Source organism: Festucalex cinctus, chromosome 7 (assembly GCF_051991245.1).
Source record: "Festucalex cinctus isolate MCC-2025b chromosome 7, RoL_Fcin_1.0, whole genome shotgun sequence".
Lineage (NCBI taxonomy): Eukaryota > Metazoa > Chordata > Actinopteri > Syngnathiformes > Syngnathidae > Festucalex > Festucalex cinctus.
Genome location: NC_135417.1, coordinates 9434283 through 9451041, shown reverse-complemented (window position 1 = coordinate 9451041; position 16759 = coordinate 9434283). Strand labels below are relative to the sequence as shown.

The 16759-nt window shown below is 39.9% G+C and overlaps 1 protein-coding gene across 1 annotated transcript; it reads left to right on the top strand.

Annotated features, from left to right (window-relative positions):
* The first annotated feature begins 430 nt into the window (after positions 1–430).
* Positions 431–9549, top strand: gnl1 (guanine nucleotide binding protein-like 1). The gene is made up of 14 exons (XM_077527012.1): positions 431–447; positions 736–982; positions 1591–1738; positions 2030–2166; positions 2651–2802; positions 3814–3885; positions 4112–4304; positions 5362–5460; positions 5554–5736; positions 6528–6706; positions 6794–6980; positions 7185–7325; positions 8449–8709; positions 8925–9549. Exons 2-14 carry the CDS (start codon positions 910–912, stop codon positions 8972–8974), a joined length of 1875 nt encoding a protein of 624 aa, XP_077383138.1. The 5' UTR covers positions 431–447; positions 736–909; the 3' UTR covers positions 8975–9549.
* Positions 9550–16759: the final 7210 nt, after the last annotated feature.

The window sequence follows — 16759 nt, the reverse complement described above, 5'->3', positions numbered from 1 at the left end:
ATTATATGTGGGGGGGGCACTATAAAATAAATGCCTGTCTTTTGTTTAAATAATGATCAATAAAATTGAAACGTTTATCACTGGTTTGTTTATGCCCATTCATCACATTCAGTTGCATAATAAGCAAAAAAAAAAAATGTCTGAAATGTACAATAATCAATTCCTAAATAATACAAAAACAATCTGAAAATTAATTTAGCTGGTTCCTAAAATATAAATAAAAGTTTTTAAAAATGTATGTAATATAATTACAAATATATATTATTCAATAAAATAAGACTAATTCTCGTTCTCGGGCTTCTGAATGCACCCTAAAGACCGCTGTTGTGACGTCACACGCGTCAACTATTTCCGTACAAACGATGCAAATAATCGTGGTCGCGTTCGCCGGAGTGGACAAAGGTTACAAACACACGCTTTTTAGACACCCACGTCCATTACATTGAGGTATCGTGCGTCTTTTGTTTATATTTGTTAGTCGAAAATACAGCGATTACCTTTTCATAAAATAAAAATCCCACAGTGCCTGAACGCGGCATTATGAGGTGTTTACAAAAGTGGGTTAAACTAACAGACCTCATTGTCTGGGGGACTACAATCAGTGGCAGTTATCATTTTAGTTGCATTTTAGTTGTTAAAACCGTGATATCCGTACAGCAATATTATCTGTGTTAATTAATCTATGGTAATGTAATTCATATAAAACCTAAATTACTCGTATCCCATCTTGCTCAGCGCGTCAACATCGCAATGGTTTCGCCCGACATTCTCCGCAATCTGCAGTGAAACATGGCGTCACTGAAAAGTGGACAGAGTCGAGAAACTTCACCGCTGTAAAACATTTCAAGACGCCGGGCAGCTGACGACGACATTTACCAACAAAACTTGTACCCACTTCGCATCATAGACATGCCCCGGAAGAAGCCATTTAGCAACAAGCAAAAGAAGAAGCAGCTGCAAGTCAAACGGGAGAGAAAGCGAGGTAAAGAGAGAGAGAGAGGAAAAAACACACACACGGGCATGAAGCGTTACCTTGTTGTTAGCATTAGCTGTTAGCCAATTAAAGTTTCAGGTAATGCTACTCTCAATTTTCGTCATTCTAGCGGCACATTTGTTAAGGCTAGTTAATTAGCCTTATCCTGTATGCTACTTGTTTGTGGGACATTGGTGACATTATAAACTGTACGATAATATGATACTGGACGTGACAGTTAGTGGGTTTAACTAGTTAAATGACACTCCAGTCACAGTTTTCTGTCAAATAAATCAAGCAAAGCAAAGAGAATTACATGTGTATTTTAAAAATCTTTCAAGCCTTTGATTCTGGCTTAATGCTATTGGGAAATAGCTTCAATGTAGCATTGTCATAAAACTCTAAGCAGTGTATATTGGAACACAATTGCTGCATCAACACAGGCAATATAACAATTCTCTCAGGATTATATTATTGAGCCTTTAAAAAAAAAAAAGAAGTAATTTTACTGCAGCTTATTGCATCACATATCACTCTCAGTAAGGGAGCGTTAGAATTGGGTCATCAAGACCCACACAAGGTGATTTGCTGTGACTGTGACTGTTTTTACTTCCCAGGTGACACAGGCTCGGGACCGAGTAGCCGCAATGCCAGCGTGGAGCGAGGGGGAGAACGGCAGTCCGACACATCAGACAGCGAAACCACCGACATCCGGAGGATAAATCAGCAGCCGTCCGGTCGAGAGAGCCGACATGATCCCAATAGGTGACTTTGTCCGTGTGATTACGCTTCCATCCGTTTTCCTTAATAACGACACATTGACACACGGACATTTGCAAGCACATTCACGCCTTTGGACAAGTTAGTCTTCAGGAGAGCATACAAACTACATACAGCGGACATTTGAACCTCAGAACTGAACTTAACAGAACAATAATAATAATAATGCATCAGGTAGACTCAACCACGGCACAAATCACCTGCTGAGCAAACATGATATTTATGAAGCTAAAGTTAACTGTGAAGTAAAATCCTTGCGTTGTTTCTTCTCTGGAGGTTTCGTCTTCATTTTGAAAAGGAAAGCAAAGAGGAAGTGGAGAAGCGGAAGAAGATGGCCCAGGAGAAGATCCTGCTGCCCGTCTCGGACAAACAATTGGAAATCGGCATCGAGGACATCTACCCGCCAGAGAAAGGTCTCTTTTCTTTTTCTTAACATTCACTGCCAGTCATTATAGAAAATTTTTACATTTCCAATACTCACGTGATATTACATTCAATAATTATATATAAACCGAATCTACCAAATGAAAGAATAGACTCCCTACTTTTTGTCCCGTCCCGTTCTTTTATAATTGACAGCAGAAAAATGTAGGTTTGCCAAAATACAGCCATTTCTCCCATGGACTCTGAAACTGTGTTTATTTCCTATAAAATGGGGCAATGATGTCATCTACCGGTGGTTGGGCATCAGTAAAGTTGTTTCCAAGTTTGATATTTACAGTGGAACATGCTCAGATTCGCCCCCATTTAGCACCGCTCTAAAAAATACAATTGACAAGTATACTTGTCAAAGGCAGTGAATGAGTTAAAAAAAAAAAATGTTCTTCACATAATGAGTCTCGAAATGGAAGTCTGCTTTAGCGGGTAGATGATTGGCGTGAAATTCGATGATTCCAGGCCTGGGTTTCCCACGACGGCCGCCGTGGAACTACGAGATGAGCCGGGCCGACTTACTGAGGAAAGAGGAGAAGTCGTACAGGCAGTACCTGGACGACTTGCATTCCAGGAACCCGCCGGGATCCCTCAGCCACTTTGAGCACAACTTGGAGGTAACATTTGGAGCCAAACAGCTTCACGGACATCACCATGATTGCTTCATCTATTTTTTTCAGTTGCATTTCGTAGAGTAGGGGTCCTCAATCATCTGTTCCGGGACCAGTGCCATTTGCTAACAGGCCTCATTGTGGGAATGCTGAAAGCTGCCAAAGGTTCGAATCCCACCGTAGACTGGTTGCGTTTCAACTTTTGTCTTTTCATTTATAATTCAACTACAATGGATCATTTCTAATTTTCACACTGTTTATCTTTCATTATCATTTGTTTACCACACATTCAATGTATTCAACTTTAATGTTCAATGACACATTCACTGGCATTCGTCCCTCAATGACATTTCACGACACCTTAATGATGACAGGAAATCCTCATGCCAATGGGTAGACTACTGAAGCGGACCTGTCACCAGTAAACAGGAGGCGTGGGTTCAAATCCCACCTTAGGCTGGTTTTCATTTCAACTTTTCATTTATGATTCATCTACAAATGATCATTTGTAATTTTCACACAATTTATCTTTCAATGTCATTCAATTAACACACGTTATATTTATTGCATTCAATTTAATGTTCAATGACACATTCACTACTATTATTAGTAATTACTAGTTACTAGTAATACTACTATTACTACTACTACTATTAGTAGTAGTAATTACTAGTTAATTACTTTGTAATTTTCACATAAGTTATCCTTCAATTTACTTCATGAGCATTCAAGTTAGAATTCAGCTTTCAGCATTCCCACGCAATTTCTTCAGAATTTATACTTAGTCTAGTTCTATATACTACACTATATATACGTAGATATTTTCCTCAATCGTTAAAATAAACAAACAACAAACTTGTAAATTCATCTCTGCCAAACTGAGGATTCTGCTTTTGTGTTTTTGTTTATTTTCTGTTGCTGGATTAGAAGAATGCCACTAGATGGCAGTAGTTTCCCATCACAGAAAAGCCATCGTATTTATTGTCAAGGAACTTTGTCTTGTCACTTTTCTCTCAGACCTGGAGGCAGCTGTGGCGCGTGTTGGAGATGTCAGACGTCATCCTGCTCATCGTGGACATCCGGCACCCGGTAGGTGGCTTTACGAACCAACTGGGCGCTGGATTGGGCAAGTAAACACTTAATTTGCGAGACATGCACGATCTAAAGAGCTATTATTGAATTAAGCACGTATATATTATTGTGTAGTCCATGAATCTGTTTATACGTGCCAGGGATTTTTCTGCTCACTCGAGTTTAGCGCCATTTACCTTCATGTATTTTATAAAGATGAATTATGGCATCGTGTATCTCCCAGGTGCTGCAGTTCCCCCCCGAGGTGTACCGCTACATCACCGGCGAGCTGAGGAAGCACATGGTGCTGGTGCTGAACAAAGCGGACCTGTGTCCGCCCCCTCTGGTGATCGCGTGGAAGCACTACATGACCTCGCAGTTCCCGCAGCTGCACATCGTCTGCTTCACCTCGCACCGCGGGCAGGCCTACAGCACCGGTGAGCATGCCATGTGGAAAAAAAAAAAAAAGTTTATTTATTTATTTGCCTTTCTTGAAGTAAGGCTCTTCGTTTACATGACAAAAATGTATTCCTCATCACAAAAATGTAAATAATAATTAAAAAAAAACCACTATGAACACATTTAACATTATTAAAATACACATTTGAACCTAATCAAATATATTTAAAAAAAAATCATTCTTAGCGCCTGTTGTCATTCATGCTCATTCCTTGTTGAAATTAACTGTAAAATGGACACATAAATCGGAAGCGGATTTTAAATTCTATATTTAAGAAGCGAACATAAATGTTGAACCAATCTAAAGAAGTTCCGCTAGCTTAATGCTAACATGTAATGTACAACGCCATAGATGGGCTGATAGAAATTAGCATAGTTCAGTGGTCCCCAACCACCGCAGATAAAGTTTATTTTAATGCTGCACAATATATCGAAAATATATTGATATTGCGATATTGGCCCATGCAATAAATTTCATATGGAATTTTATGCTTTTATCTGAATTTGACCAGTCAGCCGCTAACTTAAAATGTGCACCACCATCCAATAGTTGAACATTATCGAGAAGTAATTGCAATTAATTGACTAAGAATATATTGAGTTTGCTTATTTTGCTGCATGAAATTTTTTTTTTATTTCATTAGATCATAAAAATGAAATTTCTTTAGGTACGTGTTAAATATCGCAATATCGATATTGCTATATTCAATGACTATATCGCTGTATCGCATGATTTTCCAATATCATGCAACCCTTATTTATTTATTTATTTATTTATTTATTATTATTATTATTATTATTATTATTATTATTATTTTATTTTTTTGTAGCGAAGCATGCCCCAAATTTACTTATTGTGTAATATTGGCTGCCATAGATAGATGAGCAAGCATTTGTAGTAAAACAAAAAAAAACAAAAATTCAAAGCAAATAATTGAAATTGGATTATTTCCCGCGACAGTCCTGATGATCTCTCGTGACACATTTGAGCTTGTTGCTGATCTAACAATTGGCTGCCTGTTTGTTGACTCACAGTGCTCCAGAAAAAGCGGATGAGGCGGAAGGCCGACTGGAGTCACGCCGGCGGTCCCACGGAGATCCTGAAGGCCTGTCAAGAGATCACGGCAGGAAGAGGTCAACCACGACAACTTGTTGAGATTTAGCCCTTTTCGCACGACTATTAACTCAGCAAAAAAAATTAAACATCACCTTCCTCCCGACACGCAGTCGACCTGTCCAGCTGGGAGCAGAAGATCCAGGCGAACGCCGTTGCCGAGCAACAAGACGACGAGGGGCCGGACGAGGAGGCCGAGTCGGTGCTGGTGGAGCATCAGAGCGACAGCGCCCTGGAGATGAGTAACCCCACGCAGGAGCTCTACAAGGACGGCGTGCTCACCCTGGGTTGCATCGGTCAGTATCTTGTTTACACTGTATTGTTTTACACTTGAAAGTGGAACTCAAACTGCTCTGTGACTGTTTGATGTTCAAGTTCTAACTAAAATAAAATCAATAAACAGTTGCCAATTCCAGATCAGGGTTATTATAGTTTGGGAATTTTTCATTTTAGTTTTAGTTTTGATTTAGTTTTGAATATTCTATCCATCCATTTTCTTGACCGCTTTTTCCTCACAAGGGTGAGTGCTGGAGCCTATCTCAGCTGGCTTTGGGCAGTAGGCGGGGTGCACTCTGAACTGGTTGCCAGTCAATCGCAGTCGTTTTGAATATTATATTATATATTTAATAAATGCTTTGTTTTAGTTAGTTTCAGTATTAGTTTTAGGTTTTTTTCATGTGTATTACTCTTGCAGAATATTTAATATTTTTGGGCATATAATACTTCACTTATTTAGCCCATTATAGCAATAAAAAATGAATATTTTGTCTAATTAATTTGATACTTTCATTATTTTTATGTACAATTAGTACCTTTAAAAACAAATTTTGCCACTTGCTGTCGACTGAAAATGACATCACAAGGGCTCAGGTAACCAATCACAGCTCACCTGTTTTCTAGGTTTGGTCATTACTCATTGTGAACAGCTAATGTGTTCTACTCATTCAAATAAAAAGGCTATTAAGATATTTTTGGGTAAATTGTTACAGAGGGCAGCTTTAATGGAAGCAAACTGCAAAATACAACTCAAATAAATGATGTTGTTCATGGGTGATACGGAAAAATCTGAGTAATTTCCTTTTTGTAGGCTTCCCAAATGTTGGCAAGTCATCCGTCATCAATAGCCTGGTCGGCAGGAAGGTGGTGAGTGTGTCACGGACCCCAGGCCACACCAAATACTTCCAGACATACTACCTCACCCCCACCGTCAAGCTCTGCGACTGCCCCGGGCTGGTCTTCCCCTCCTATGTCGATAAACAGTTGCAGGTACGAGTCAACTCTTTACAAAAGCCTCCCTTGTGTTTTTTTTTTTGTTTTGTTTTTTTAACTCTCACCCTTATTTTGTTTCCTTAGATCCTGGCTGGCATCTACCCGGTGTCGCAGCTGCAGGAGCCTTACAGCTCTGTGGGCTATCTGTGCGAGAGGACCCCCTTCCTCTCGGTGCTGAAGCTCAAACATCCTAATTTAGAAGAACTCAACACCCAGCACGGAGACGGGGTTTCGGCCGAGGTCCCCTGGACCGCCTGGGATGTTTGCGAGGGTACGTGCGTGTCGCTTTAAGAAGGGAAGGAAATCCGGTCAATAAAAGTGCCGTTTTATAGCAGCCGAAACCCTTTTCTATGTCCCAATAAGTACCATTTCCGTTTCTAAGGTGCATTTTCCCCAAAAAAGTTGACTTTCGCTTGATATTGCTGGACTTTTGGAGGTTACGCCCGCCGTTATTGACGCTCTTGTCGATCTCCAGCGTGGGCCGAGAGGAGAGGCTACAAGACGGCCAAAGCGGCTCGCAACGATGTCTACCGGGCGGCTAACAGCCTCCTGAGGTTAGCCACTGACGGCCGCCTCTGCCTCTGCCTCAGACCGCGTGGCTACAGCTGCCTGAGAGGTGAGCTCTTTCTTTGTTGAAGCAGTACAATCTACATTGTAGAGACCATATTAAAAAAATGGTTTAAGGGGAAGTCAACTCCAATTTTTTTTTTGAAAACAATATATTCTATGGGATATAAGTTAAGCAGCATAAACCAGCCGTTTTTGTCAATATCAGAAGGCAGCCATTTTGCTACTTGCTGTCGAGTGAAAATAACATCACATTCGCTCAAGTCTCACATAACAAACCAATCACAGCTCGGCTTCAGAAAACAGGTGAGTTTTGATTGGTCGTTACCTGAGCAACTGTGATGTCATCTTCAGTCGACAGCAAGTGGCAAAATGGCCGCCCCCTGAGATGGATTAAAAACGGCTGGATTTTGCTGCATAACTCATATTTCACAAATTTAATATTCATCAGCATGTCATGTAGACTGTTTATGTCACATATAACATATTATTGCCAAGAAACGTTTCAGGTTGACTTTATAGTATTATTCTCCTTTAACGGTTTAACTACATTTAACTTTAAAACTAGCCGTGTTAATTTAAAATTCCTTTAACGGCACAAATTTTTTTTTTTCGTGCGATTAATATGAATAATTATTTAATAATTAATATTAATATCCTTAGTTGGAAAGCCCGTACTGGAGGAATTCCAGTCACAACGCAGAAGACACATCCACGTCAAAGTTTAGCAGTAATACATTTAAAATTATAATGCATATATTTGTAGAGACTGTGGTCAAGCTGTATTTTACAATTTAAAAAACTTGCAGAATTTAAAAGTTACTTCATGTTAAAGATTAGATAGCCTTTAATTTGAAAAGAAAAATGCACTGAGCTGTCACCGTCTTGCAAATGCAATTATGCCATCTAGGGGCAGAAAAATGACCTCAGCACAAATCAATATCGCACTTGTTTTTTACAGTACAGTACATCTTTTTCATTTTAACTCACTGAAATATGCAGCTATATTTCTATTAGTTTAACATTTTATTTTCACTTCTATGTAAGAGTATGAAACTTGGAGGAAAATCATATTAATTACGATTATTTTTTTTTAGTTGCCTGACACTCCTATAAACCTAATCAAAAATAAATAAATTCCTTTGCGCATATTCTCCGCCTGCGACGCTCAGAGCATTGGGAAAGCCACATGGACATCCCAGAGATCCTCGCCCTGCAAGGACGGACATCGGAGGACGACGGCGCAGGGAAGAGGGATGACGAAGAGGACGGCGAGTCCAGCACCGAGCCCGAAGAAGAGCGAGACCGCGACGCGGACGACGACGATGACGGCGACGACGACGGCGAAAGCTTCGGACAGCCCGGGCGGAAGGAGCAGAGCGCGTCCGGCGGCTTGGCCGGCAACATGTTTAATGTCCTCCGGGAGAACGAATGTGAGTGACGGGGGAAGGAGTGTTTTTTTTTTTTTTTTTTTTTTTTTTTTTTTTTTTTTTTCCTCCACACGTCTCCCGCTCAAACTCTTTCATTCCGGTTTCTTCCTCCTCAAGATGCTCATGATGCATTCCATCTTATGTGTCGTGATCCTTTCCAATATATATATATATATATGATAAGACTGACGTGAAAATTATTTTTGGATTTTTGCAAGCTCTGAAGCAGGATTGTCACCCGAGGAAGCTAGTTAAGCATGCCTGCTGATGAGACAACACGGATTCTGCTCCTGTACTGCGACAAAGCCACTAGATGGCAGAAGGTACTGAACAAAATCACCTCTGGGCTTCTCACCTGACATTATTTCTTCATACATATTGCATAAATGTATGCTGAATGGTTGCCAGAGGTCAACTAATCAAGTTGAAAGTTTGGGGGGAAAAAAAGCATAATTTCCTGATATTTGCACATTCGCTCCCCTGATATAGAACATATTTTTCTACTCCATGCTGTGCCTCAGCTCTGCTTGTTAATGCACAAAGTTTTTTTCTCCTGATGTCAGGCAGAGGGGCGGGTTCATTTTTTTTTTTTTGGTGCGCATGTTCTCAAAGGGAAAAAAAAAAAAGCATGCATCGGTCTGGTTCAGGGATGGGCATCATCATCAGTTATCTGGAAAAGGGAGAGTGCAGTACTTGGGTGCAGTCAATAGAGGCACTGTTGAGTCAGTTTAGTTGGTTTGCAGTCTTAAAGGGATACTTGAGTCATTGAACAATTTTCAGCAGTGAATTTTGTCCAGAATGAATTTGGTAACTTCATTATTTTTCATGTACAATGAATACCTTTTAAAAAGTATTTTTTTTTACTTGCTGTCGACTGATGATGACATCACCCGTGCTGAGGAAGTAGGTAACGACCAATCATGGCTCACCTGTTTTCTGGGTTTGGTCAGTAAACTGAGCCATGATTGGTTGTTTTCTACTTCCTCAGCACAGGTGATGTCATCATCAGTCAACAGCAAATAGAAAAATTACCTTTTAAAGGTACTAATTGTACATGAAAAATAATGAAGTTACCTCATTAATTATAGACAAAATATTAACTATTTACTGCTGAAAGTGGCTCAATGAGTCAAGTATCCCTTTAAAGTGGGACGCACACATACCAACAATATTGCCAATTGTAGGATGTCTCTAAAAGATTATTCTGATTTTTTTTCCTTATCTTGTGTGCGATTGCTCCCCCGCTTTAAAAAATATACTTTCCGATGCAGTGCAGTGCCCATCCCGCGCATATAATCCGCCGCTCAATACCATCATCCTCACGTCGCAATTATAGAAGCAATCAATTCTTAACGAATACAAACTTGCAACTGGGGCAGTTCACAATCAATATTGTATCAAAATTTTTTTACGATCCCATTCAATAAGATGAATAGTTGAAGGAAATGCCCATCCCTCACGTGGTCATCAATCAATAGCGCCGCGCGACCTCGCAGCCGAGATGCTAAACGCGCGTAATCGAAGCTCCACCCCGTAAGCCGTCAATCACGGGACACGAGAGCGTCATTCCACACACACTCGGGTCGGCAGAAAGCAGTCAGAGCAATTAGAGGTTCCAATTCTCCGATGACGGAGAGAGTCGAGTTTCGCTGTGTTCTTTGGTGTGGCTTTTGGATTCCAGTGATTTTTATTTTTTTTTAAACCGGTAGTGTTTTAACTACTTGGCTTCACAATCACATTGAAATGGGAGTATGCCACGCTCACTTTTTTTTTTTTTTTTGCTTTTCATCGTCGTGTGCGGCGACTATCATCATCATCATCATCATCATCATCATCAACATCATCCTCGCTCAAGTCTGTCCAGAGCAAACAAAACTCACAGTTCTGAGCGTGTTCTGTTTCCCCAAACTTCCACATGTTCCTTTCACCGCACAGTAGGAGATGACGGCTTCCATGTGCGCCGCCACGATAAGCGAGTGGCGTGTTGTGTCATTAAACGTGACTTTGGCGTTATCTTGTCGCGTTGGCCCAAAACAAAACCTTGCTCTCCATCTTCCGCGTCGTCTCCATCTTTTCGGCGTGATAAAAAACACTCTTATTTTTTTTTTAAAATTGATGTTCCATCCAACTGACATATATATTTTTCATTTCCTTTTATTTACTGGTGAAGGTTATAAAGTGGTTGTGTGTTGTGATGCCTGCCCCATTCCTTCTTTTGTTCCCAAATCTCTTAAATGGACTGCAATAAAAAACGATAGTCCTTGAAGCTATCTTGGGGGTCATTGCATCTGTAAGAAAGGAAACACTCTGGAAGGCAGAGGTGCGGGGCCTCGAGTCACATGACTTGCCTCGAGTGGCACATCTTAGAACGTGAGACTTTAAAACTTGCGAAAGATTGCACTTGCCATTCAAAACATGCCATGCCTTGCATGTTTGCTGTTTGACAAATTTGCATTTTCGAGATAGTGGTGCCTGCCAAAGTTATATGACGCGTCGTACGGAGGGGGGCCACCTCATGAGGATGATAACATTTCGATTCAAGGATCACATTGGGGTAAAATAATGGCAAATATGTGAAGATAGGAGGCAACAACATACCTAAATAGATGTTTGAAACAAGCACTTCTACAAGATAAAATGAAAATGTACTTAGAAGTTGAATACAACCAAATTATGCCTAACAATTGTACTGTATTGGATTTAAAAAAAAAATAAAAATCAATAAAAATAAAAAAAAATCAATAAAAAAAAAAAGCAATAGTAAGCATTACAATTTTGAAAATTTTCAGTGATTCTTTGATGATTCATACCACTCGTGTACTATAGACCCTTCCAGTTGAAGTGCGCCCCCTGTGGTTGGCGGGCGTTGGTGTGGTCTGTTTGTTAGCAGCTAGCAAGCTAAGATAGCTCGAAGACGAGTATATCCGGACACAAACGATTTAAAGAATGACAATTTACACCATGAAAATAGTGATCGACATTGTTTCAACCAAAAACAACTACCTTCGGCTTCCACTTCCACTTTGCCGCCCAACAAAGTCCTTTTTTTTTTGTTTTGTTTTTTTGTTTTGTTTTTTGTTTTGTGTGTGTGTGTAGCGAGCGGCTTCAAACGACTGGTTTCAGTGATTCACAGTAATGTAGTGTCCTACTCGGGCTGTTTTTTTTGTGACACTTGACATATTTCCCACCTTTTTAACGAAAACGCTCGCCGAAAATCAAGCTCTGAACATTCGTTACGGGATGTTTGCCCTCCGGGAGGCATAGCAGGAGCTAAGCAGTGACGTCAGCTGTGGAAACAGAGTTGGGAAAACTACGCAACTAACTGTAGTGGCACCACTCGACAATAAAGAGTTGTCTGCGCACTGAAAACCCATTAAAAGTGATCTGCTGAAGAAAAAAAAAATCTACAATATAATAGTATCACTAGATTAAAAATGGCTTTCCATGCCACAAGGACAGTTACTAGCCAACAGCTACCGAAACATACATCCGTCTGTTTTCTTAGTCACTTTTCCGCACAAGGGTCGCCGTATTCTCATTTGGGAATTTAAAATACGACACTGAGCTTGTTGTAAATTGTGGTCTCAATGAAATATTATATTAGTTCTTTTTTGGTGCTGTAGGCACAGTTAGCTAAATAGCTAGCTAGCTAGCATAAAACATCTATCTCAGTCTTTGCACGTTTGACAATTATCTTTAAATGTGTCATATATTAACGGGGGGAAACAAAAGTTATTTCACTTTATAGGGTTTCTACACCGCTAACTAACCAACTAAACAATTTTATGTCAAAGTAAAGATGAGACGAGAACTCTCGCTTGTCGTCGACGCAAACAAAACGGGAAACAGACCTCGGTGTGAACTTTTCCACTCTCTTGACACTGAAACTTCCAAGAAGGCTTGCAATCAGTGAAGAAATCTGGGATAACATCTTTGGGATGTCTCCCTAATTACTGTTGATCATCTTTGCACGTAACTCATATCAACATACAATTTGTGTGAGTGAGACATAATGTCGGCGCAGCTGCGCTCGCCTTGCATCCTAAAAGGACTTAATTGGCCGTTTTCCACATGGACGTTTGTGCAAAGCGGATTGCAGGCAATGAAGACAAATGGGACAGTCACAGAACTGCTTGTAATACAAATTGAACTACCGTGTGGAAAATAGCGATAATGTGCACTGACGTATGTATTTGGGTGTTGCCTAGTTAATGATTTATCACATCATGAAAAAAAAAAATAACATTTTGGGAGGCTAATTGGCTGCCAAGTTAATAAATGGTCTTTATGTTATGAAACATGCAGTGGCATTTACAAATTTGAGTCTCGGGGAGGGAGAAGAAACCACATTTTTAATTTGGGTCTTAAGATGAACAAGTTTAACAAACCTTGCTGCTGACAGCAGAAGAGGGAGAAAATAATATTCTGGAATTTATAATGTATCATACAGTTTTGCAATATCTAATCGCGTAAACACGCTCTCAGATTAAGTTAAAAATCGTATCGGGTTACTAATTGATATATAGCAATAGTCTACATTTTTATTTATTTTTTTGTCTGCTGACATCATATCCTGTTAGCGTGATTCCCATCACAGCAGGCATTTTTATGTACCATTGATTTTTACAACATACCGATAAAGTGTTTGATCATTTCAAATATTGTGATTTTATATCTTGACCAACTGATTTCCACTCATAATAGTTATTGATAGATTTTTGCATTATATTAATTACTGAGTAATCACTGTATCATCTTATTGTTGTGATATTGTATTTTTCCATCGCATCGGTTATCATGATATTGTGATATCATCGTTAAAATATCGCATTGAGTTTCTCTATTTGCAGTGCACCCTACTCGATAATTGTGATGTAATGTATCATTGATAGTTTTCTTCCAATGTATCGTTGGTGATATTATTGTCAAACTATTGTGATGATAGATATTGTCATAATATACCGCCATTTTTTTTTTCTTCCAACATCCGGATTATCATGATATCGTGATATCAGTAACATTGTGATGTCGCATCCATGACATAGCGATTATCGCTGATCAAATATCGTGAAAAATATTGCATTCTGAGTTACTCTGCCATTCCCGCGCCAAATTCATATCGTGACAATTTTCTACCAGTACGTTGAACGCTACTAACACGGATAGTGAAAATCTACGAGTAATATGCCTATAGCTGCCACAAGATGGTGGCAAAGCACTGCTTTTGTGTAACTGAAGCGCCTCAGCTCACTTCCACATAGTTCCATGGTACCTTGAACACAAATACAGCTTTTTTTTTTCCCAGCAAATAACTGCAGTAATGCAGTTCACACATCTAATTGGTTAATTTTCCCAGTCATGACGTAATTTCTGTATCGTCACCACTCATAATAGTAAACGGGCCCTTTCCTCACTCTTGAACATCTCAAAAGCCTTCGAGGGTTGAGGAATTCCCACTATTAAAGATCATCACACCCGACGCCGAATGACTCTTCTTGTCAATGTGGCCTCACTTATTATGTCATTATGTTAATTGCTCCCCGCCCTTCCAGACAGTTGTGACGATAAATTTGATAATCACCGACCAGCGCCACCATAAACAGCATTTACAGTCGGGAAGAGCCTGGAAACTCCCTCATTTTTTATTTTTTTTATTTTATTGCGCATCATCGTGAGTGCTTTGCCAGCTCGTATGGTTCTCATCCGCGGCCGGCGGGATCGTCTCCCGACATCTGGAATTGTTTGGGATCGAAGGTAGTACGTTACAAATGCGTCTTACCGTGTTGTTACTTTCGAGCCTTCCAGGTTTGGACCACATGCTGTCAAATCCGTGCGCTTTTGATTTTACGCTACGCTACACGCTTGTCAAGATGTCAAGGTTTTATGTTCATTAGGGTGGCAAGAAATTATGTAATGAAAACTGATTTGAATGGGGAATTGCATGATACACGTGACCACTCTTAATTAATATTCATGAGTCTAGTGAGGAGGGTCAAACTCGGCGGGCTAGTCATGCTAAACGGATGTAAACAGTGTACGAGCGATATTAAGACATCAGCTTCCATATAGTTTAAATCAGAAACCAATGAAAAACTGCATACTGAACAACTTGTACTGCTTCATGAAAAAGTAAAAGCTGCATTTAATTGGCAAAAACAAAACAAAACATTAAAACCAAATATTGGCTGCTATAATAAATCCGTCGGACTCTATAGTTTGAAGGTTGGTTGTAAATGACTCTTGATGGAGATGTGACAAAATAAGTATGACGCATGTTGGATATTGTTCAAAATCAAAAACAGTCCTTGATTTTTTTTTCCCCCCCCCACAGCGTCAAGTGGCGTTGCACTAATTAGCTGATGGGATTTCGTTCTTTGATGTTTTCAGTTTACCATGAAAATTGAAATATGAACTTACGCTGATCCGGAACAAAGTGGCGAATTGTTGACGTTTTTTAAGTGACGTTCAGGTGCTCTCACTTGCGTGCTTGTGTGCGTGCGCTGATGACATCATCGGCGCGTTCAGCTTGGACGTTTTTGTGGAAAACTGGGTCGCAACTGTTGTTGTCGTTGTGTTTGTGTACCCTGCTATTCTCGTGCAGTCTGTGGACATTTGACGCTTTGTGCGACCCGAATGACAGCCAAGTATCCAACTGTGTGTTAGCAAAGTTGTACTTTTTCACTCTTGGAGAGACCAAACACGCACACACACACACAGTTGTCCTTTGTTGTTGTGCTCTCGACTTGACACTCTTGTTTAATATTCCCTTTCATGCTATTGCCATTAACCATCGAATACAAAATGGGTTGAATCTAGTTCATACTCTTTATTTAATTATTTATTTTTGTTACAATATTGTGACCTTTGAAAATTGCAGCTTAAGATGCTTACTTGTTAATGCACGCACACATTGAGTTCCTCCATATATTTACTCACTGCACAAGCATATTACGTTCCCCTTCATCTGATAATTAGCACAGATTTTAAACATAGAAGGGCCAAAATATCCCTAATAAAATTAAATTGCACTAATAAACTAGCCACCAGAGGGTGCTAGAACTGCGCAAATGGAAATCAGCCTGATTTTTTTTTAACAGATGTGTTCCCTTTAAATATTGTGAACATGACGACGACGATATTGTGGCAGTTTTAATATCACGATATCACGAACGATATTGCCCTTATTGTTGTTACACAACTAGATGTCATTTCCACTTTTAACTTTATACAATAGATAATAATTCACTGTCAATAAAAGACATTATTATGTTCATGTCACTCACCAAAGTTTACTCCTTGCTCCAAAAGTGCGGCTGTTCTGCGCCTCCATGTCGTGCCATTTTTGTTTACCTCCTCCTTGTATGTTTCTGCCAGACGTATCGACTTATAATATACACACATACATGTGTGCGTATATATTATACACACTGTAGCATTCTTACCGAACGGACAGAAAATAACTTGACAACGCCGTGAAGAAATCAATGTATTCAAGTGAGGCTCACTTAGCGAGAGGCAACGTAAGATGGCCGCCGCACATACAGAACTGTGCTCAAAAGACCGAGATTCCTTGCTAAAAGAGCATTCGCAGAACACAAACCAAACTTCCAATTTTTATTGGGGTTAGAAAATTAGCTTTATTCATGTTCTTCAAAATCCAAATATTGGCAATATTCATGTTTTGGCAGGATTATTGACCACATGCAAACGTAGCCAATGTTAGCACCTCCCTGTTGAGTTGTTAGCAGAAATTAGCGTCCATGTTTTTGCTATACTTCCAGTGCATTTTTGCATGATGGTTTTATGTTTTCATTGTTCGGCTCTGTGAGTAAGATAATAAGTTATTTGTACTGTGCGTTTGTGCGCCGTTTGCGAACTTGTGCCCATGTGTCACTGGGCTATTTTTAGCACCACCTCTCACTGCATTGCAACGGCACTCATTCGCACCTCTGCGACTTTTGACTGCCCCCCCCAACCACCGCCATTCCTCACCCCTCAGCCATCCATCCCGCCATCCCTGCTGCCTGACAACTCTCCCCGAAGAGTTCAGGAA